Source organism: Dreissena polymorpha, chromosome 4 (genome assembly GCF_020536995.1).
Source record: "Dreissena polymorpha isolate Duluth1 chromosome 4, UMN_Dpol_1.0, whole genome shotgun sequence".
Classification (NCBI taxonomy): Eukaryota; Metazoa; Mollusca; class Bivalvia; order Myida; family Dreissenidae; genus Dreissena; species Dreissena polymorpha.
Window position 1 is genome coordinate 33,861,292 of NC_068358.1, and position 23,878 is coordinate 33,885,169.

The 23,878-nt window shown below is 33.6% G+C and overlaps 1 protein-coding gene across 8 annotated transcripts in view; it reads right to left on the reverse strand.

Moving 5' to 3' along the window:
- Nucleotides 1-23,878, reverse strand: part of LOC127875956 (polycystic kidney disease 1-related protein-like) — a 228,786-nt gene that overhangs the window by 92,796 nt on the left and 112,112 nt on the right. For all 8 annotated transcript variants that reach the window (XM_052420729.1, XM_052420731.1, XM_052420733.1 and 5 more), the window contains 2 exons: nt 5,540-5,697; nt 3,621-3,812 (listed from right to left, as the gene is read on the reverse strand). In XM_052420729.1, coding sequence (XP_052276689.1) covers nt 3,621-3,812; nt 5,540-5,697 — 350 coding nt within the window. The remainder of the gene's footprint in view (nt 1-3,620; nt 3,813-5,539; nt 5,698-23,878) is intronic.

The following is a 23,878-nucleotide window of genomic DNA, read 5'->3' on the forward strand; positions in this document are numbered from 1 at the left end:
ATTAAGAAAATAATTAATTAGATTATATTTGGATATGTGCCCATTAGAGGTGCGCTACCTTAAGAATGGAGTTTGATGTCAATAATGACTGTTCTCTTAAAAATGGTTGAACTGATTCATTTGGCTTTCTCAAAAATTCCCAATACATGTATGCGCGTAAAACACATTCACTATTTCCAATACATTTAAGTAGGCACACAGCAACTGCTATGTTAACTTCAAATTTTGTAAATAAATTGTTAAGTATAACACTGATTTCAAATGTGTATGGGTTCTGAGATTTGAGCAAATAGTCTACCAACAACGACATTTTGGGTGAACATTAGTGGCGCTCAGTCAAAGATGTCATTATATATGATCAATCAGCAAATTTGGGTTAAGAATATTAAAGACGGCTTTCTCTTCCTCGTGGAAAAAAGGCATCACGTGTTTCTCCTCGACATATGCATATGCGGCAGACACTTTAGCAGAACACGAGTCAAATGGAAAGCGCCTATACGAAAAAAGAATATGATGAATTTGTGCGTCTCGTACTGGTAAATGACGTCTTCAAGTGCGTAAACAGCCTCATCACACCAGCGATGACTCAACTGTCTTTGTAAACTATGAAAGTTAATGAGGGAATGTCTGACTGTAGCAGAGGGTATAGCAGGTAAGAAGCATCATCGGCATCACGGAAGAAAAACACGAGTGAGAACAGCGGCCCATTCATGAGGGTTTCTACCTCTTAACCACTGTGCAGAACACTAATTGTTAATTCACGCTTTGAGGCTACATTCTGGGAAGTTTAGGTATTGAACAACGTATCCTGCTTATGTTTAGGATGTACCAGCATATATACTGATCAAACTTTTGGCAAGATATCTAGAGGTACTTCTTCACATGGAAGAATTGTCCTCAGAATCGGATGTGAGCCGGTTATCCCTTCAGGGAAATGTGTAACATTAAAAAGTGTGCTTTTTACGTAAACACCAGTTACGGAAAGTGGGTTACTGTGCTCAACGGTTATGATAATTTGGGTTAATTTTGAATTTTGAAGCATATATTACGATTGTCTGTTGGAAGCACCCTTGGCCATCATTCAAGGTAACCTATGATGGTTCTTGATTCAGCCTTCCATGACAACTGCTGAGAAAACTTTGTATGACCTAAAAATGCACATGCACTGAATAATGTAAATTGTCAACAAGCAGGCACATGCGTATAAAATCTTCAATAACTTGTTCAGTATTGATAATGCATCTACGGGATTAATACCGAGTATAAATGGATATCAGAAGATATTCCGCCGTGTAAGGATAATGTCCAATAAGTATGGTAAATGTGCAAACCTTTCGGACAAAAACATCGAAAAATCGGCCGTTGGCCGCCATTTTGAACACCAGTTTATATTTTACGTCCCACTAGTTACTTGCTTACGATCTATCTCCTGTCCTGTATTGGACACTGGGGGGGGTTGGGGGGGGATGAGAGACGCCTCTTAACTTTAGAATCATGAAACAACAATAGGGCTGAATTATCTGATCCTTCAGTACCAGATATTAATGATTGGGCAGGATAGTCCGTGTTGTCTATTCCTCCTATTATGTAGTCCCATTCGATGCAAGTACTGGGTATTGGTGTATATGGCCACATACATTATACCACAAACACAAAACTCGCAGAAAGTTCTTTGCATTTTATTTTATCATGATTATAACGTTTTTGGAGTCCACACAATATTTCGAATTAACTAATACCATTTCTAGAACGTCCGTAAATGACGGGGGCCATATTACGACTTAAGCAACAAAATAAAACTGTTCTCTCCTATGTTAGATTCTCAAAGCCAGTCGATTTTTGTTGTTATATACAACATTGAACAATTGTAGGTCACGCATGGGAGGTTCTGAATTTATTTGGTTTGATGTTTGCCATATATTTAAGCAAGAATGTTCAATTGCATATATGGACATTTGCTTGTCATTTACATGCAAATACACACTTATTACTTATAAGCATAGCTAGCAAGCAGACTGCGAGCAGATCTAGTGGTTTGATAAATTGAACATGCACATATTCAGTTGAATATCGTGAGAGGGCTTTTCCTGCAATCTCTTGAATATAATGGGTGGTCAGGCATCATATGCAATAGTGTCCGCGTCAAGCATCTGGAATAGGCAGTATATCTGTGTACTCTTATGGTCTTTCAACAAGGTTTCTGATTGTTCTAGTGGATGATGATCTTTCTGAGTTGAAAGAATATCACGTAATAGATATTCCTCTGTCTCCTTATGTACCATATATTCAAGAGGCCACATAAGCTCATCAATTTCATGTGCAATGCTTTGAAAAATGTACATAGGGACAATACAATATTTGGTTCTTCAGTTTGATGACTAAGACAGAAGAGCTTACATAAGATGAAAATAGTATGTCAGATTCATTCTACACTTGAGTGATATTTGGACTGAATAGTGAGTGATTATCATATCACACAGAATTGTATCCTCGAATTTCTTTTTTTTCGGGGTAAATTGACATTGTTATAGTGGTTTTCTTACTCTATAAGTAAGCGTTATAAAACACATCACATTACATCTGATTTTTTTTAAATAAATAAATGATATTCTTACCTGAAATGATGGATTGACAAAATTGCTGGGGTTTTTTTTAACAGCAGTAACGGAATTATAGTGGGACCATTAATCACCACTTTTCATGTAAATCTGGTCTTTTGAAAAGTCGAGAACAAACAAAATGTTTCTTAAAATTTATGTTCGAGACGTTTGTAACTTACCAGATAATCAGTATCACTAATATTACATCTGCAGTTTAAGAAATGTATACAATATCTTATAAAATATTTGTTACAATGACAAAAGGTTTTACTAATAATGAATAACTTATAATGAAAAATGTCCCATCCCCTGGTGGCTATGTTTTTCAACAGACCGGAACCATTTCTTAACTTATCCAAAATATAAGTAGAACTAATGTTCTAAATATTTTTTATGAAGATTGGCCGATAAATGTGACGTCTACAGTATTTACAAGGGTTTACTATACTTTTTAAATAGTATTGGACTGGTGTTTTAACTGGCAAGCATTTCAGTTAACATAAAACTGCGTCCAACATTAAATTACTGACTGTATTGATTGAAGTCAGATGGATTTAAGTTGGCACAAGATGTCCATTATTGCAAATATGGACAGAGCTAGTATGTAACAAGCCACATACTACTTAATGCCAGTCATAAACAGCAGTTCGCTCAGGTGTATAGAAAGCATGTCTTGTAATATATTTTTTTAAGTTATCATCTGCAACCTATCTGCATAATACTATGATTACTTGACATAGCATAAATTTCATATTTATAAAAGGGTAAATCCTGCTTAAAAGGTCAGACTCATACAACCAGTGGCCTCACACAATGACTGAACTACATTTTTTACGTTTCAAATAATATCTACAGTAGAAAATGAGATAGTGTGGTGTTTTCTTTCATGTTAATTTTAACAAAAGCGTACAGCTAATGCCGAAAAAATGAAACAAATGGTAGTATATTACAAACATTACATTAATAGTAAAGGTTAACATCTTTCTGAACTAAAACATTGAACAACTCAACTGAACCTACCCTAATTGTAGTTATGTCTGTGCGAAACTCCCCAGTAAGATTGATATCAGCCCTGACTTCATATATGGCTAGGTAATTTACTCCAGCCTCCCACGCAAAAGAGCCGTTGACTGTAACCATGCTATGGTAAACCTCACTATTGGATATTGTAAAATTATTTTCTGCTTTAAGACGATAAAACTTCCAGTCAACCTGCCATAAAAAAATGAAGCCATTAATGTAAAACATGTACTTATAAGGGAAATCAGCAATATATCCGTAAATAATACTTGGTTAATCTCTAGGTAGATCTATTGATGCATAATGTGATGTTCCTTGAAGAGTAGAACAGTAAATATGCTTACAAAAATTATTTAATAGCTTTTATTGTTTGTGGAAAATACTGTTATGTCTTACCTACCAATAAGCACATGTGACACCAGGTTTTAGTTTAACAAGAGCTCCACGGTCGAAGACAGATGCCCCCCAAATAGGGCCTTAACAGAGGATTTGTTTACAAAAAAATTAATCTTATCATATAAGTGTGACTTAGCCTTTAAACTAAGTTTGTAGTTGACAAAGAATTATGCACTTCTGTTAAATCATCGTATAGTAAATGGGTTGAGAATATTCTAGTATTATAACTAGTGATGCTTTTCAATAGGGGCCATCTACTGTCCTAACGCCAATGCACATAGGAAGTATCAAGCAATCGGTCCCTCTGTTCACACATTATTTAGCTGAAACAATTTTCACCCTTAGTTTGACAGTGACCTTGACCTTTGACCTCGTAACCCCAATTTCAATATAGGGCCATCTACTGGCAAATTCCAATCCTAATGGAAAGTATCAAGCCAAATTTGTAAATCCGTTAACAAGTTATTATCCAGAAACAAACTGATGAACTGACAGCACTGACATCCAGCAAAACAATATAACCCCTCTTCCTCGAAGGATGGCATACAAAAAATCATTTAAGTGTAGTTATAAATGTAAGTACTGTAAATGTTCTAACTAAAAATGTTGAGGAGTTTATCCTGATTGTGGAAAAAAGTGTTATACCTTATCTCCCAATAAGCCCACGCGCTAACAGGTTTTAATATGTTTTACAAATATCATCAACTAGTGTAGTTACTTCAAATACTATATATATTTGCACTTTTTGAAAATTTAGTGAACCATGCTCTATATGATAGATAGATAGATTTATTTCAGTTTATAAAATACATATGGCATGGTACACAACATAATTAAAATTTCTACATATCATGAAATACAAATGCAAATCACAGATCAGCTAAATGACTAGAGCTTAAAATCAATTTGAAAGTCATTATTTGGTAAAAAATACATAAGTATTGTTTCTTTTTATAATGTACCAGGCCATGTACGCATTTACCCAGGATAGCACAAAATGTGGTCCTGGACGAATGATGACATGTCCTAGCAAGGCACAACAACTTTGTTCATAAAGGTGTTCATAAAGGTGGTAAATTTAGCATATTAACATTTGAATAATAATACACATCAATTGGATAATAATAAACATCACAGGGAGATTACAGACTTTATCAATAAAACCATAAGCTATTTAAAATATGCCTTTTTACTGCTACCTTAACAAAATTATTGTGCACTTTACCGCTTCATTGTGTTACTTTGTTATTTAAAACTTATTTAAATGTTACATCTGTACATTTCGTAACATCTTTGGCTAAAAATATGTCTGCAGAACAGAAATTTCCTTGCAAAAAGTAAAAACATATGGGAAAGATAAATGCACATTATGCAAAAAGTGCTTATTTGCAATTCGGACAATGGTCGTTAAGCAAAGCCCATAGATGGTTCACATGAAGTGTTGTCTTGATGTGATGATTAATCTTTTAAGCATTGAAATAACCATTAATCAGAGAGCAAGAACACATTCCAGTACATCTTACCTGATGTATAATAGGACTGCTATACTGCTCACTACAATCCATTGGGAGTACGGTAATGTTAATTAGAATAGCACCATGTTGGTAGTCATGACGACAAATGCTCTTCAGTTCTTTGGCCATTCCAGAAACTTGAAATGATGGTGACCATCTCTCTTTACCTGCAACATACATATATTATACAAGGACAACTATTTACATATATTTTTTTGTTCCTAAATCCTTGGTTTTAAATCTCGGCCAGTTTAAAACCAGGCAGGGTAAACTATAATGTCCCAGTATAAAAAGGATAAAAAGTTATATCGAAATATGCCATGAGTTATCATAAATATAACTATGAGCAACTTTTTGAAAATAGCTTTTTAGTGTTGTCTTTGTGGTATTTGGCATGCCTGCATACAAGCAATAATATATTTATTAGTGGTAGCAAACACAAAGCAATTAAGTACTGACAGTACTGGTGTGACGATGCTTTTGAAAAGGATGGATATAAAAGCATCAATTTAAGTTTATCTACATCACTTCAATTGTGTATGTGGGTACGAAAATTTTGGGTAAGAAAAAACTGTGTACGAAAATTTTGGGTACAAAAATTATGCAAAAAAATGGGTACGAACAAAAATTTGGTTACGAAAATAAACCTTGGGTAGGAAAATAAATTTGGGTAGGAAAATAAATTTGGGTACGAAAAATCATTTTGGGGTACGAGGAAGTAGTACCTGTGGGGAACTTGACCCATTCAGCGAATCCTGGAGGCGGGTTACATTCTTGATCAAATATAACAATAAATAACTTTTTAAAAATATTCGACGTGTATTTTCTGTACCACTTATCTTAAAAAACATTCTGTTACAGTAAAACATGTGTGGTTTATAACATTACGTTTCAGCAAATATATTCAAAACTTGACATGCTCTTTAATTACACCATGCTCTTTAATTTCACCAAGTATATCATACCAAACTTTATATTTCGTCGTTTCCTTTCCTTAGTTACTGATAATTGTGTACGGATGTGATTCCACATGCCCATGTGTATGAACATTTTTTTTCTCTTTTGATTATTGTTTTTTCTCTAATTCAATAAGCTTAGACATGTTTGTTCGTTTAGTACGATAATACTTTTATGATGGTTCCCGAAAGTAGGTATGAGCACATAGTCGTAAGAGCACTTGAATACGTGTGTTCGCCCACGAACACATGGTAAGGTTAACTAAATCTCCGCGATATGACCTTATGTGTGTAAAACAGCAAACAATATCAAACAAACGAATGAATTATCAAACATAGTATGTGCACTCATGGCTCTGTAATTTCTGTTTGAAAAGTTTATTAAATATGCAAAATGAGAAAGCACGCATAAAAGCGAGTTTCATAGATATCGTACGGCTATTATGTTGTTTATATGCCATATTCGCTATAATGTTGACAAATGGCAGGTTCGAAATAACGTCTTCTTCACACTCATGATCGCGTTAAACGTTAATTATACACGTTTTCATTCGCAATTTATTTACAAAATCACGACAAATGTCAAATACAATACAGAAAATGCATAGTTTTTTCATTGATCTATAAACATATAATTGCTTGAATATAACTGATTTAAATTAATGTTTTCAAACTATTAATAAAACTTTTCCCCAGCATATGCTGTCCTATTTATAGCTGAGCTTCCTTTACTTTTATCAATGATAATCAGCGAGGTATGCCGATTAGAAAAATCGAGCTCAATCGGACTGGCTCGGTCTTTTACATAGGTCGCCATTGTGAAGAATTTTTTCATGGCAGTCTCTTCAAAAAGTACATTATGGCAGGATAACGCTTGTGATAACTATACAAATGATGCCTATTCATGAGCATGCATCTTTTTTTATTTTTTAGAGAAAAAACTCCCCAACTTTGTCCTTCGAACCAATATTTTTATAAAAGCAAACCTTGAAGTCTTTGCCTTGACCTACTGAATCAACGATCAAAAGATGTATTGTATTGATAAAGGCAAATATAACGTAAAAAATGAAAGCTATTAAAAAGTCTTTAACATAATTAGCAGATTATAATTTTACTATATCAGCCTATAACAAACAATAAGCACAATATCTCCATCCTAACTGAATTTATCCAGACTTTTTAGCAACAGTGAACTTTACCTTGACAAATTGGTCCAAAATGCAATTTATTGCTAGGTCTGCATGTCATGTAGTGATAATAATTTTTGCACAGAAAAGCGTAAATGAAGTACATTAAAGGGACCTTTTCACGTGTTGTTTAATTCACAAAGTTATAAAAAATTGTTTCTGATTCGCACATTTTTGTTGTAGTTATGAAATGTGTGAGGAAACAGTAATACTAAACATTTACCATGCTCTCAAGTATCCATTATATTTAGACCTTATTAAAAATGTTTTATAGATCTAAATTCATGTTTTTACCATATTTGATTGATTGTCGGTACAAATGGAAATACGTATTTTACAACTTACTAATAAATGTAAATGAATGTGTTTAGTTATTGTGTTTTGTAACCTACCGATGCAAATTACACAAGCAGACATCTTGGTTCTAAAAATTGCTTACATTTGAGTCTTGTTTTTCCTTGAACATCACATTTACAATTGAACACATAACTATTAAGTATTAGTATATGAGTATTAATACTATGTGTATAATCAATGTCTAATAATTCAAACATGCGGCAAACGTTATAAAGCTCTCAAAACTAGAATGCAACTAATACTTAATAGTTATGTGTTCAATTGTAAATGTGATGCTCAAGGACAAACAAAAAAATGTGCAGCTCCATGAGATACACATGCATGCCAAATATCAAGTTGTTATCTCTAATATTGCAAACGTAATGGCAAATGTTTAAGTTTGGCGCAAACAAACAAACCAACAAACAAACAGACAGGGCAAAAACAATATGTTCCCCAGTATAGACTGGAGGGCATAAACAAAAGTGAAAATGTGAACGATTAAGTAAAATTATTGAACATGGGCATGAGTTCTATCATTATATAGTGAACATACAAAAAATGGAAAACTTTCATATTATTTCATTTCCGCTGACTTCGCGGTTAGAATTATGCATACCTGCAGGATGGTTTTCAGGCTCATATGTAAGGACAACGTACTTTTTAAGTCCTTCGTAATGCAAACTTATTAAAGACCATAAATATAAAACGTAATAACAAATAACCCGGCCACACAAGAGCATCTGTAAGTGTTGTTAAGATTGTTGCATGTAGCCCCATTCCTACAAGGGGCGCTGACACACTCGTTGATGTCTACAGGAACAAATGTAGTAACCATACAATGTTAATGTACACAAATTAAAATTGAAACAAATACACATAGCAGAAGTTTAAAACCACAAATGAAACAGGTGTATTATCTATACGCGAAGCATGTATAGCTGGATAAATTCATTAAAATAAGAATATTAATAAAGATAGTTGTGACATCAGGAATGTTTACTTGCTTTCCTTAATTTTACCTAGTGACCTACTTTTTTTGACTTATGTGACCCAGGTTTGAAGTAAGCATGAATATAGATTAAGTTAATGTTTTAGCAAAACTTTCAAGAAGATATGGCAACCACTAGAGTGTATAAAATGCAATAGCCCGTACTAAATTTTTGGGCCGAAAGGGGACGGAAATGAGGCGGAATTGGGAAGGAAACTATTGTTTCTGGGCGGACTAGAGGCGGAAATTGATTTCCGCCCAAAAAGACCATGTCTCTTGATTTTTTTTCCAGGCGGAACACATTAGCCATTCCGGGCGGAAATAAGACTTGGGCGGAAGTTCATACTTAAACATTTGTCTAACTTAAAGGTGGATTTTCTGACTAAGAAAATTAACTCGGGCGGAATTTCATACTTGTTGGACTTAGATAAAGAATTTCAAAATGGAACTTTAAGATAATTCATAAACAGAGTTCTGATTTCAGTTTATTAATGGGTATTGTAGGAAACATTTGCTGTACACAAGGAAAACAACATTTATATTCAATTCATACAATAGTTAACCCATGCAAAAAAGGCTGAAAGGAGCTTGAAATGACACAACTTTAAGGCTGGAATGACTATAAAAAGGACTTATCAACAAATTCAGCTGCAAGTTTTCACTCCTCAAAATTTGGAGGAAAACAAATAACTTAGATATACTGTTCTGGATGAACTTTATATATATTTTGGCTCTGAGGCTTATTTTTATAAGACCTTATAATTATATCACTTTGTTACGATAATTTTACCTTTACAACATTTAAAGTACATGTAAATCTACTAAAAGGTTTTTAATTAATATCTCTGAATTAAGGGGACTGAGTAAATTTGATAAAGGGATGTATGATGCAAGTTGAAAATTGTTATGAAATGCAGTTAATTGATCCCTGATTATCAGAAATGTTTTGTTTTATGGTGTCAATTTGGTGGCTGTTATCTTTGTATTCCCCTAGTTGTAAACAAAGAATGCATGGGTAATATGATCCATACAGCCTGATAAGGCAGACACTGCTTCATTTTTTGTGAGTCAGAATTTTGAAAAAAGTGGGTGTTTGCAAGAATTTTTACTATAGCTTGAACATTTGAAATGCAGTTTGAAAGCGATAATTGGACTTTCTTAATTTGACGTCTTAATACGTATGAGGATGAATTTATCTTACTTTGATGAACATTCTGAAATGATTAAGTAAAATAGGGAAGTCAACATTCAGTGTGTAAAAAATGCTGAAAACAGTGATTCAATGATAATATGCTGGAATTTTTATAAGTGCTCTGAACTACTAAACAGGTTTGTTTCTATATTTACTTTGTATTGTTTTCTTATATTGTTGCGTTTATTATAGTTATATTGTTTAACAGTATTTATCTGTTTTGCCGGTTGGTTTTAACCTATAACATTTAAAATGAATGCTCAAGCAAGTTATCTTTGCAGTTAATTTCACGTTATATAAAAAACATTATACATGCAGTCAAAGGTGTCTATATCTTATTGAATAGTTTTTGCCATATCAAGATTTTTGTCATTTGTGAAATAGAAACCTAGTGTTAATAGCTCCATCAGAGGTCCTAATAAAGTTTGTGTATGCCTTAAATTAAATTAGTGAATGTTTTAGTGAACCAACAAGCATGATTGTTGATTTTTAAGTATATAGTTTAAAGCCACGTTTTCACTAAAGTCAATGTATTGCGTTTATTAAAGCAGTGAATGAGTTAATTGTTCGATCAATGAAGTATGATGTCATCTGCAAAAAAGGTTTGTTTTATGACTGCCCTTACAGAAATGAAAAGGTAGCGGCTGACTAGCCGCTAGGTAGCGGCTATCTAGCCGCTACCTAAAAGGTAGCCGAAACGGGTATCCTGGAGGTAGCGAAAGTCAGCCAGTAGCGGCTAGGTTGCGGCTGAGTAGCCAAAACCTTTAGCCGGTATTGGCTACCATAGCCGCTAGCGGCTACTGTAGCCAAAAGGTAGCCAGAAACAGAAAACAGTGAAATATTTCCATTAATTTGACAAATTGTCAGCCGCTAGCGGCAACTGTAGCCAAAAAAGTAGCCGAAAACAAAACTTCGGTACAATAACCTATATTAAATGAACAAATTGTCAGCCGCTAGCGGAAACTGTAGCCAAAAAGTAGCCGGAAATGTTACTTTGTCAGTGTATCTTACATCTGCATTGAGTGCTATTAGATATCAAATAGCTTAATTTTGTAATAAAGTTTATGAAAATAGTAATATTAACCTATTTTGGTCAATAAAAAACACCTTAGAAGTTATTGATAAAATTGAAAATAAAAAATATAAGGTGTCACAGGTAAGTACTTATGATTTTTCTACACTATATACAACGCTTCCTCACGCTTTAATAAAATCCAAACTTGTTTCTTTGATTGAAAAAACTTTTGCTAGAGAGAAGTGTTTGTATCTAGCTTTAAACACTAAAACAGCTTTTTTTACTAATCAGATATTAGATAATTACATCATTTGGACTGGTCTTGACTTTTGTGCAGCACTTACTTTTCTTTTGGATAACTTGTTTGTTGAATTTAATGGTAAAATATTTAAACAAATTATTGGCGTTCCTATGGGTACTAATTGTGCGCCTCTTATAGCTGACCTTTTTTATATTGTTATGAAAGCGAATTTATGTTAGAAATATCTTAAACTAAGCAAGTAGATTTGATTAATTGTTTTGACCTTACTAGTAGGTACATTGATGACATACTTAATTTAGATAATCCATTATTTGAACAATATATTCACAAAATCTATCCAAAAGAACTAGTCTTAAATAGATCGTGTATATCCAATACAGACGCTGCGTATTTAGACTTACATTTAACTATTAATAATAAATTGATCAAAACTAGTTTATACGACAAACGAGACGATTTTAACTTTGAAATTGTGAATTTTCCGTTTCTAGATGGCAACATCCCTAAAGGACCTTCCTATGGTATTTACATTTCGCAGTTGGTACGTTATGCCAGAGCATGCTCGTGTATTAAAGATTTTAATGATCGTAATCTAATATTAACTAAAAAATTGCTAAAACAAGGCTTTTTGTATCATAACCTAAGAAATAAATTTGCTAGATTTTACTCTAAGTATGGTGATTTAATTTCAAAATATAATGTTTCTTTAAAATGGCATTTAAATAATGGAATCTCCCATCCATCATTTTACGGAGATGTTTTGAAGCGTGTCCGCAAATTAAAATATGTTAAACCAAATGTTCATATTAAACTTTTCAATTTAATTAACTTGTTTTTATCAAAAGGATACGATGCTTATGTACTTAACAACACGTGTTTGATGGTTTTCGATTCACTATATCTTTCTTCCCTTAAAATTTGGAATAATTAGTGATATTATAGGCATTTTTCACTGTGGAATAAATTTGTGTCATTGTGTCGTATGAACAAATCTGCATGAATACTACATTAAAGGCATTTTTCACTGTTGAATAAAATTGTGTCATTGTGTCGTATGAACAAATCTGCATGTAAACTACATTTGGACTCAAATCGTACATCAAATCATTTCTGTCTTCAGTTGTCATAACACCTATATACTGTTTGATTCCAATATTGTCGCTTTAATGGAATTACCATTTTTATTCATCTGCTTCTTAATATTAAATCACCTAAACTTGTTTTATTAGTAGCACAGCCCCATTAATATTTTTTTTTAGTACTGCCCCTGGAATTTGTTCACGTCATTACGTCATTATGGATTTGTGTGACGTCATACGACCGACTTTCCCAGTTGTAATCTACATGCATAGGTCATTGGGTTTATAACGTTCCATTTTATTTATATTTTCTCTCTGATAGGCGTTTCTTGTTTGATTTAATTATTTTTTTATTTTTTTTTAGCAGTCACATAAACAACAAAGCTATGTAATATGGAATTTTTACACCCATTATTGCTGCTTCTTCCTGTATTTGCGCGATGATTATCTGAGGTATTAACTCCATGATTCTATATTCTCAAATCTTTTCTATAAAGAAGAAATATAGTTGACAATTGTTCATAGTTTTATTTGATCGTTCGTCAAAAAGTTGTAACTCTGTTACTCTTGTTTCTTCAATGCAATTGAGTAATTAAATAGTAATTAAATTGAATGCGTTTTAATTCCCTTTTATTATTGTTTAATTTGAGTTACAATGCTATGACGTTAAATTTTATTTACACTTATATGTATTATGAACATTGCTGGGCCAAGTGTGAGGTTGAGCGCTCTATAACCAGGTTTAAACCCACAATGCTTTGCATTGACCGTTCCAAGGCGGTGACCCCAGCTTTATTCATATTTTGTGTTTATGTTGGTTTGTATTGTGCTGTATTGTGCTGTTTTGTACTGTTTGGGCAATCGGTCACTTGCCTTAAATAATGGACCAACTAATTCATTTTCATGAAAATTCAATACTGCTCCAGCAGCTGGAGTTTCACTTCTTTATATTGTGTAAAATAACTTATATTAAATGATCAAAGTGCCAGACACTTGTGGCAACTGTAGTTTAAAAGTAGCAGCACAGTGTGATTTATATCTGCAATTCAAATGTGACCTTGACCTGGGAGATATGGGTCTGGGTGTTTCGCATGGCATGTTCTCTCATTATGGTGGAATTTGTTTAAAAAAATAAATAAAATCCCTTGATAAATAAAAGAGTTGTGGACCAAACAAAAAAATCCTGTAACACCCTAAAACACAGTTGGAATAAGACATCAATTTGAGAATAAAGTGTGTTTTTTTAACTGTGCATAAAATGCACTTTTACATGTTGTATTTATATAGTTATACACATTATAATAAAAAAGATACAAGCATATAATATAGCATCATTTAAATTGATTTTACTACAAAACTTTATTTTTTATTTAATCCTTATGAAATAAACTGTGTCCATGCGGCGCATAAACACGGTTTTAAAATACAGTAAAAATTATAAAAATACAATCATTGTTAATGAAAAAGTCATGAAAAATTGCTTATTAAGCTTGAAATTAAAAAAAATTACAAAAATAAATTGAGATCATAAAATGAATAGTTTTGCATGAGAAAATCACCAAAAATATGTCCATTCCCAGTTTGATGTCTTATTCCACATTCACATAATACAGTGTTCTATGTTGATATGTGACCCCCAAGCATGACCTTGACCTTCGAGATTTGCATGACATGTCGTCTTATTATAGTGAATATTTGTGCCAAGTATTTTCAGAATCCCTTGAGGAATAAATGAGTTATGGACCAGACATTAAATATAGCCTTTAACATACTATGTAGACCTTTGACCTCCAAGTGTGACCTTAAATTTGAACATGGGAGGTCTGGGTGTTTCACATGACACATCGTCTTATTATGGTGAAATGTGTGCCATGTTATTTCAAATGAAAGAGGTGTGACCGGACATGAAATATCCAGACTATGCTTACCTTTGACCTCCAAGAGTGACCTTGACCTTGGAGATAAGGATTCAAGTTTTTGCATGACATTTCGTCACATTGTGAACATTTATGCAAAGTATTTTCAAAATCTTTTAATGAATGAAGGAGCTATTGACCGGACACAGTTTGATGGACGGACGGACATACAGATGGAGCCATTACTATGTATCGTTTTTTCTCCTAAAAGACATGGAGACAATTATAACTCAATAGCAGCCAGATAATGGTGGGGGCAATGTGTTTCTCAACCTTGGCCTTTTAAGGTTCATCAACATATGACTGTTTAATATTGCAGTAAGAAATGCCTTCACTGTTCTGTTTTCTAAGAGGAGCAGAAAGGCAGTGTCAAGGTTTTGAGACATAGTGAATGACGCACAGGCTACGTCAATACTTTTGGTTTTCTCTGAAAATTGTCAAGCTAAAAACATCAGAAAAGCCAGTTGCTACAATATATTTTTATGAACAAATATAATATTGGTTCTATAAAGACATGATAGAGAAACAGCATCTAAAAGTGTCAACGTCAGAAATACACAATAGAAAATGGACACATAGCGTTCACAATAGCTTACTATATTTAACTTTGCGGGAGTGAAATAAAGTCAAATAGATATACATTTTGTTCATTATACATTAACGGGGACAAGTAATTACACTTTCAAGTTGATATAAAAAAATTTGCGTACAAATGTTGGCTGATTTGTTTGCTTATTATTGTGCGTATTTATTAAACACGCCAAATTTGAAAGTGTTTTCAACTTTTTCAACTCTTTTTTGGTATATTAACATGGTTTGTGTTAGTTTTAGAAGTTGAAACTTGGTCAGCAAGACTGTGACCTAGGGGATTGGAATGCATCAGAAGAAAAAAATCAATTTAAATAATTATTTTTGTCATTTTCTGGTCATTTTGAAGACCTGCCCTTTAACATTGTATTTGTTAAAACACTTTGAATAAGATGAGAAGAGAATTAAATAATAAATAACACTCAGGACTGTAATTTATGAGTTCGAACATACATATAATTCAAATGAGATTCTATCTGATCTTCTGTTAATTAACAGACACTAATTACATGACTGTATTAACACAACATCTACTTTTTCATCTCATGGCAGCAAATTAACAAATCTAGGCTTCAAGGCTATTATTAATCAGTCTCTAAGCGATTGGGTGGTTCACACACAAAAGTCACTGCCTCATCATCTTTAGGTACCAATATTTACACAATTTCCTAGTAAATTGTTCAAGTCTACCGCATCTATTTTGTCAGTAGGTTTTATCTTGTGTATATGAGGCACTGTTATTGCAAGAGTGTTTGGAATTGATAAATCGGACAGTATGCCTGAATTAGATTCAGCAACTCGAACTAAAGCAAAATTATGTATCACCTTATTATTTTTTTCATGTGTCACAAAGCGTTCAATGTATCCAAACTTAATTAAGCAGCTTTTTGCACAAAAGTATTTTACAGTAAAACTGTTGCGCTGCACAACTCGTGTATAGTCTTTAGAATGATACAATTCCCAACGCAATAAAACACGGCTAAAAAAAGTTAAGTTCGGAACATCAAAATGGATCATTTCTATCAGCATATGCATCAATCCATCAGCTAAAAGTCGTTGGTATCCCTTGCCCAGATATTGCACATGAAAAGTTGAAATATGCTTCGAGATCTTTGCTGGTAACAGTTTTTGTGCTGCAGATTTGAAATGTTCAGGTATTTTATCAATTAGTGTTGGAAGAGTTTGCATTATATTGACAGAACTCAAAATTTGTAAATCCACATTTTGTGTTCCATGAAATAATTTGGTTATATCTCCATTTGCTGTTTCAAAATGAAAACACGAATATTCCCAAAGAGGACCTAGCTGCTGAACACAGTCTGGTAAATGTAGAAGCTGATGAATATTCAGAGTCATATATCTGCCCCCATACAATGGTTGAAATGTCATCACAAAGTACATCAACAACTGTTGAGATCTAACTATATCATTTGGTGTGACAGAAGATCCACAGAGCAAAAACACTGCTTCAACAAAACAGGCATAATGGAGATAAAAACTTTCACTCATCAACCCGTGTAATAATGGTAAGGAATAAAAAAACAACCAGGATCTTAATTCCGAAGCCTTCCAATACTTGAAATGTGAGGTTATAAATCTTGGGACCCTTGTCACAAAAGAAGGTGGCTTGATGCTAAGGAGTTTCTTATCAACTGCTTCTGAGTGGCATGAAATGGAAAAGTCCTGTTTACTTAGAGAAGTGGAAAACCAAAGCTTTATCAATAATTTTGTAACTCCCAAAAGTACGCCATGCATTTAGTCAATGCTTGAACTTTTAACAAAATCATAGTATCTAAATGTCATAAAAAAGAGGGTCCCTTAATTCCATGAACAGTCTGTTTGGTGTTTACTGCTTCAATTGCATCCCTTTGACACATTTCAGGAGTTCTGTTGTTTCCAAATCCGAATAGTTTCTCTTTTTCATATGGGAAGACATGTACTGACCCTCCTCCTGGTGTTTTAAATGTCTCTCCTTTATTGCAGCACTGTAAACACGAAAATGCTCCATTGAACTGGTTTATATTCAGTAATGTGCTCTTGGCTAGAAGGTCAGCTGTTGAACATATTAAGAAAGCTTTACATAAAATATCATTTCCACAAACAGTTATATTCAAGCCTTTATCCTCAAGTTTCTTTAAATTGCCATGGATCGGTCGAAAGAATGTACCCATGAAAAGTTTTCCGTCCCCAAACCACAACCCGGCAAATAGCATGTTTTCACTTTGGCGTCGATATTTGAAAGGAAGTTCGTTAATCATAAGGAACACTGGCCAAATAGAAAATTTTGAACTTTTAAACAATGGTACGCCATCCGTGTTGAGGGTGAATGATATATTGTAGGGAAAACTATCAGAAAGAACTCCGCCTTTGCTTGACAATTTTTTGTATAATTCGCCGTCATAAATATATTCTAAGTTGCTGGGTTTTTTCTTCTTCCTTTGAAATCGGTGTTTTAGTAGTTCTGCGAAATTAGGTCTGTTGAAGAAATTTAGCAGCTGTGATTCTAGAGGCACCTCTATGAAATATGATTTTGATTTTGTGTCTTTAATGCTTTTCCCGCATAAGGTATTTGTGCACAGTTGATCGTTTTCATTTACACAAGTTAAACAATGTATACAAAAGTAATGTTTCACCAATGGTGATTTGAACCCTGAAAAGTGCTTTTTAAAGTGAAACAAACTTTTCAGTCCTAGATGTTTTTCTGCACAATGCAGACCAATAAGGACTAGCAGATAACTGAGTTGACTCCCAGATATTTCATGTGTTATGGTGTACACAAGAATAAGTAAAAGGCTGGTTCCTGCAGTCATACTGTGGCCACTATAAATTGGTCTGTCTTCCAAAGGCACATCTTCTGTTGAAGTATGAGTATTAGCCTCGAAGTCAAAATTAGCAGTGTCTCCTATCTCACAGTCAGACCCTTCATTATCTGACAGGAGTTCTGTATCCTCGCAGATTTCTGTCACTTCATCAATTATTTCATTAAACGCGTTAACTTCTTCCAATAATTCTTTAATAGTCTTTCCAAAGTCCAAATTCTTTTCACATTTATAATCTTTGGCAAGTTTCTCATGTTGATAAACATTTGACTGCTAACATACTTGAGAACTTGTACTGGGCTCAGCTTCAATATTTGTGTTTGTATTTTGTAGCATTACATGCTCAGAATCGAAGGGAGTAGGCACAGTTCTAGTTGAATAAGGTGTCATCTTTATTTTTCTGTTGTATCTCTTTGGGCGAACAGATGGGTATTTATTCTCTGAAAGAAAAAAAAATGAAAAAAAATTCACAAAAAAGCAAAAACAAAATTATAACCTATATTCATATCAAAAACATATTACACGTCTTTGATATATATAAATAATTTTAAGGAGGGTACGTGTTGACCAAATCGTTTACAAGTTGACTAGTGGGGGTACGTGTTGACCAAAAAATGGGTACGAGTTAACCAAATTGGATACGAGTTGACTGAAGGTACGAGTTGACTAGCTTTGTTATGGCGCAATTTCAATAAAATATCTTGCGAATTACTTAAACAAGAACCTTTGAAAATAAGTATATAATATGCTATATTATTAAATTATCTTCAAGCTTCTTTGTCAGCGTTGACATACGTCAGTGCATGCTAATGTGATGTGTTGAAGAACACTGAAACATGGCCATTACATTAATTGCCAAATGTGTAGCGCGTCTAAATTTAAATCCTTGGCGTGTGGCCAGTGTGGGAGTAGCTAAAGACTCTTCAGCGTACAGTTAATATAGTATTGACAGACCTGTACGCTGAAGCCAACCCCGTATCGAAAGTCAACCAGAGTCATAACATATTTATGTCACGCTATAAATCAAAGAAAGCTCATTTTCTTGGATACATTTCTAGATATATAGGTGAATGAATATAAATTACTGCAGTGGGGATTATTTTAAGGTTTAAATGTTTCAAATGCATCTTACAATATATGAAAATAACTCTCATCAGTCTGACATTCACAATTTTGACGCCATTGTCGCTTTGTCACGTGACGAGTTTTCATTTGGATACTTTCGGATTGACCTTAACATTTTTTTGCTGAAATTGTAAACATTACTTTCGTTTTCTGTAATCTATTATTTGTGAAAAACAACTTACGTCTGGAGGATTAAAAGACTGATTTCAGTGTGAATCAGGTAGTTTTAAATAATATTTACTTTGTCTAATTGAGTTTGTATTTACACTACAATTTGTTTACAAAACAAGCCAGAATAATCTAAAATACTGGGAAATGTCATTCTGAATTTGAAAACACTTGAGCACATGGTATGTTACTTAAAATAGAAATAACGTCATATGACCGTGAAATCTCGGGAGATTCCCATTTCAAGTAAGTCTGTCACATCGCTGTTTTTCTCGATATGTAAGAGCAGAATAGATCAATTTTAAATGTATAAGATAGTATTTTGTGAAAGAATATTGCTATGACCTATGTCAATGCCTATTATTACCTTTAAATAGTCAGGTACGATGTACACATAGTACGATTGTCAATGTCATGAGTAAATCATTGTTTATTCTATAATTATTAAATGTTATACTAGTATAATCAATATAATGATATATTGATAAGTTCTTTGCATATTATTTATTGATTCATCATATTATAATGATTACCTTTGTCATAAATTACATTTAACTCCCATGTATTTCGCGGTATTTACTCTTTTCCGCCATCTTGAATGTTTACTATTATATGACGTCATTCATTGGAATTGTGCTAAATCACATGTCAATCATTGAAGATTTGCTTAGTCATGTGACGTCATTCATTGAAACATGCGTATGACGTCACTTTACTACGAGTAAAAATAGGGCCAAACTGTCGTTTGGTTTCAGTTGCGATTTGGCACTCATTGGAAAGGGTCATGGATAACGAGGTTAGATGACTTGATTTTTTCTTTTAGGCTAAGAAACGAATAACATCAGAAAACAGAAACAATATGAAACTTGAGAAATGACTTTTGTGTTAATAAAAAGCGTTATTTTAATTTATGCAGTCTTTATTTTCTTTATTCAGTAGGAAATGTGTGATGTTGGCACCGTCTGACGGCCACCAGACGGACCGGCATTACATTGGTGTCAGAGTATTGGGATTAAGTTTATAGATAACTGACCCATGAAAACTAAGTTGTAAACTTGATAAAATGTTGAAATTGTGACAATGTTTATTTTTTTAAACAAGTTGTTGTGCTTGTGCTACAGAATACTGAACAGTATAGAATCTCCAAATAGAAATGAACACAAAGCATTTTGTTGTTTATTATTTATGGCAATGAAAATCAAAATCTTCTGCTATTGTGTCCGGTCATGCTTGGTTGGATCGTTCCCGTCACGCATCATTAAATCGCTCTGAAATTAGATACAGAACTTATAGATATATTGCATACATTTATCACGTTTCGCTCTAAAAGATTAAACAAATTAGTTAGTTTTTTTTTTTCCTTTTAAAAATTTATATTATAAGATGGAAACAAGATCACATAGAGTAATTCATAGTCCTAATTGTGTGAGATTAGTGTCGATAGGAGTGTTGATAGTAATGTAAACACGTATCAGGCAGATGGTTATACAACTCTTCATGAAATTGCTACAGCAGGAGTTAGTCAGAATGATAGACAAATTTTGGATAGTTCGATAAAAGAGCAAATTTTATCGAAATTGACAATGTAAAGATACTTTGTGTAGTCGCATTGAAATTATGGATTCAAAACTTCTAAATTTGCAATCAAGAATTCAAGGAATTGAACATCCTGACAGAGAGATCTCATTTAATTTTGTAAGAAATGCATGCAACTCTGATGTTAGACACACATAGTCTGATCCACTTATTCGGAGGGAATCCACTTAATAATCACAACATGAGCAATAATGTTTCTTCTCAGTTTGGCTCATATAACATGGTCCCAGCACACAATCCTGTCATGCCACCTGTCAACAACAGTATCACAAGTCATTTGAAATTGAAACCTCAAAACTACAGTGGTGATGACGATTTACAAGATTTCTTGACTCAGTTCGAATTGACAAGTGACATTAACAGATGGTCATACACAAAAGAATCTTTGTATTTGGCTACTGTCTTAACAGGCAATGCAAGGTCACTGCTTTGTGAAATGACTGAATTGGAAAGGCGAGATTATCAGAGTATAGTTGGAAAGTTAAAAGCACGATTTGGCAATGAACACAAATCTGAAGTGTTTAGCACCCAGTTAAAATCAAGAGTTAGGAACAGGAACGAAACGATTCCTGAATTAGCTCAATCAATAAGAAAAATGACAAGACAAGCTTATCCAACTGCAAACATCGAAGTCATTGAAGCGTTAGCACTTGACAGTTTTATTGACGCTTTAGATAATACAGATATCAGACTTAGGCTAAGAGAAATCAGTCCTAAAAATATTTTTGAGGCTGAACAAATTGCTGTTAAAATGGAGGCTCATAGATTAGCTGACTTACAAAGAAACAGACCAGTCTTGAATGTACAGACAAGTCAAAATTCTGATCATACTAGGAAAGAAATAACACAATCCTCACCCCTAAGGCATGCACCTAACAATAACAAGCATACTGACAAATGTTCATGGGGACCCAAATCAATGCATGATAGGAATAGGAAATATGGACATTTTAGAGACAATGGACCTCAAAATCAGTTTAGGAACACTAACAGAACCCCAAATAAAGATTTTCAGGGAAACGAAAAGTGGTCGAACTGGAAGGATCACAGTTCGACAGTAAAACTAAACGATCCCAAATTGCATTAAATAACTTGGGATCTGACCATGGCTACTTTCTAAGTACAAAATTAGGTGACAATTGGATAGACATGTTGGTAGATAGTGGTGCTAATGTTAGCATTCTTAGTAAACAGACAATTGAGAATTTACCATACTTTATTAAACCTAAATTATAACCAGTTAATACTTCTTTGATAACTTTAACAGGAGAGTCAACTCCATTTTTAGGCAAAACTGAAGTTGAAATTTGCATTGGTAACCAAAGGGTTAAACACACATTTCTAATTGCTGATATTAAACAAGATGGAATCTTGGGTTTAGATTTCTTGACTAAAAATAAATGTGATTTGATGTTCAGTTAAGGTTACATTGTTTTGCATGGTGAAAGAATACCTTGTATTTGGAATAGTAACCAAGTTGAGACAAATTGTTGTCGTAATGCTGTTTCTGAAACTGTAGTAGTTCCGCCAAAGAGTGAAACAATCGTCTTTGGGAAACCATTGGATAAGATTTATAGAAAAAGCGTTGGGATGTTGGAAGTCTCTCAGAAATTTGCTGAGAATAGTGGGTTAATGATAGCAAGTGTCTTAGTTGATCCAAAGGTTGGAAATATTCCTATTCGAATTGCTAACTTTGGGAAAGAACCTCAGAAAATTTATGAAAACACTGTAACGGCAGTTTATGAACCAGTTTCTGTAGTTGAAAGAAAATGTAGTGATTCAAGTTTTAGTGAGAGTAGTGTTGTGCCAGAACATTTGCAAGAGTTGTACGATAGGTCTTCACAAAATTTAAATGAGGATCAGAAACTTAAGTTCAGACAATTGTTAACAAAACATCAAGATATTTTCTCCAAGAACGATAGGGACATAGGAAATACTGATTTGGTTACTCATAAAATTGATGTGGGTAATAGTAAACCAATTAAGACCTATCCCTATAGAATTCCTTTAGCAAAACGAGAAGCAGCGCAACAAGAAATTGAAAAGATGGCTGCTGATGGCATTATTGAACCAGCTTGTTCTCCATGGTTATCTCCCATTAAAATTGTGACAAAAGCAGATGGTTCTCTTAGATTTTGCTGTGATTTTAGGAAACTCAATGATGTAACAATTAAAGAAAATCAACCGTTACCTAGAATTGAAGACAATCTTGATGCTTTAGAAGGTTCAAAATGGTTTAGTTGTTTTGACCTGAGACAAGGCTTTTGGCAAATTTCTATTGACAAAGAGAGTAGACCCATCACTGCGTTTAGTTTGCAAGGTGGAAAACAATGGCAGTTTTGTAAGCTTGCATTCGGACTTTGTAATTCCCCAGCTGTCTTTACCAGGTTAATGCAAATGACATTTTCAGATTTGATTTGGAAGACTCTTGTGTTGTATTTAGATGACATCATTGTGATGGCACGTACTTTCGATGAGGCAGTCGTTAATTTGGAAAATGCATTTATCAGGTTGAAGAAGGCAAATCTAAAATTGCATCCTAAGAAATGTAAATTTTTTCAACGAGAAGTTACTTTCCTTGGTCATGTGATTAGTGAGAAACGGATGTCTACATGTCCAAAAAAGGTTCAAACTGTTAAAGATTTGCCTACACCAAGATCCAAAAAGGAGGTCAAAAGTTTCACAGGCTTAGTGTTTTTCTATAGGAAATATATTCACAATTTCTCAACAATTGCAAAGCCATTACATGAACTTTCTGAGAAAGGTGTAAAATTTAGTTGGTCGGAAAATTGTCAAGTTGCTTTCGACAAGTTAAAAGATGCCTTGATAAACAGTCCAATCTCGGCATACCCTTCACAAACAGACAAGTTTGTTATTGATGTAGACTCATCAAATGTTGGAACTGGGGCAGTTTTGTCTCAGATACAAAATAGACAAGAACAAGTAATTGCTTACTACTCTAAATGTTTTTCAAAACAAGAAAGAGGTTATTGTGTTACCAGAAAAGAATTAAATGGTGTTGTTCTTGCCATTAAACACTGGCATCATTATTTGTATGGTCAGGAATTACTGTCAGAACAGACCATGCAAGTCTGAAATGGTTAATGAATTTCAAGGA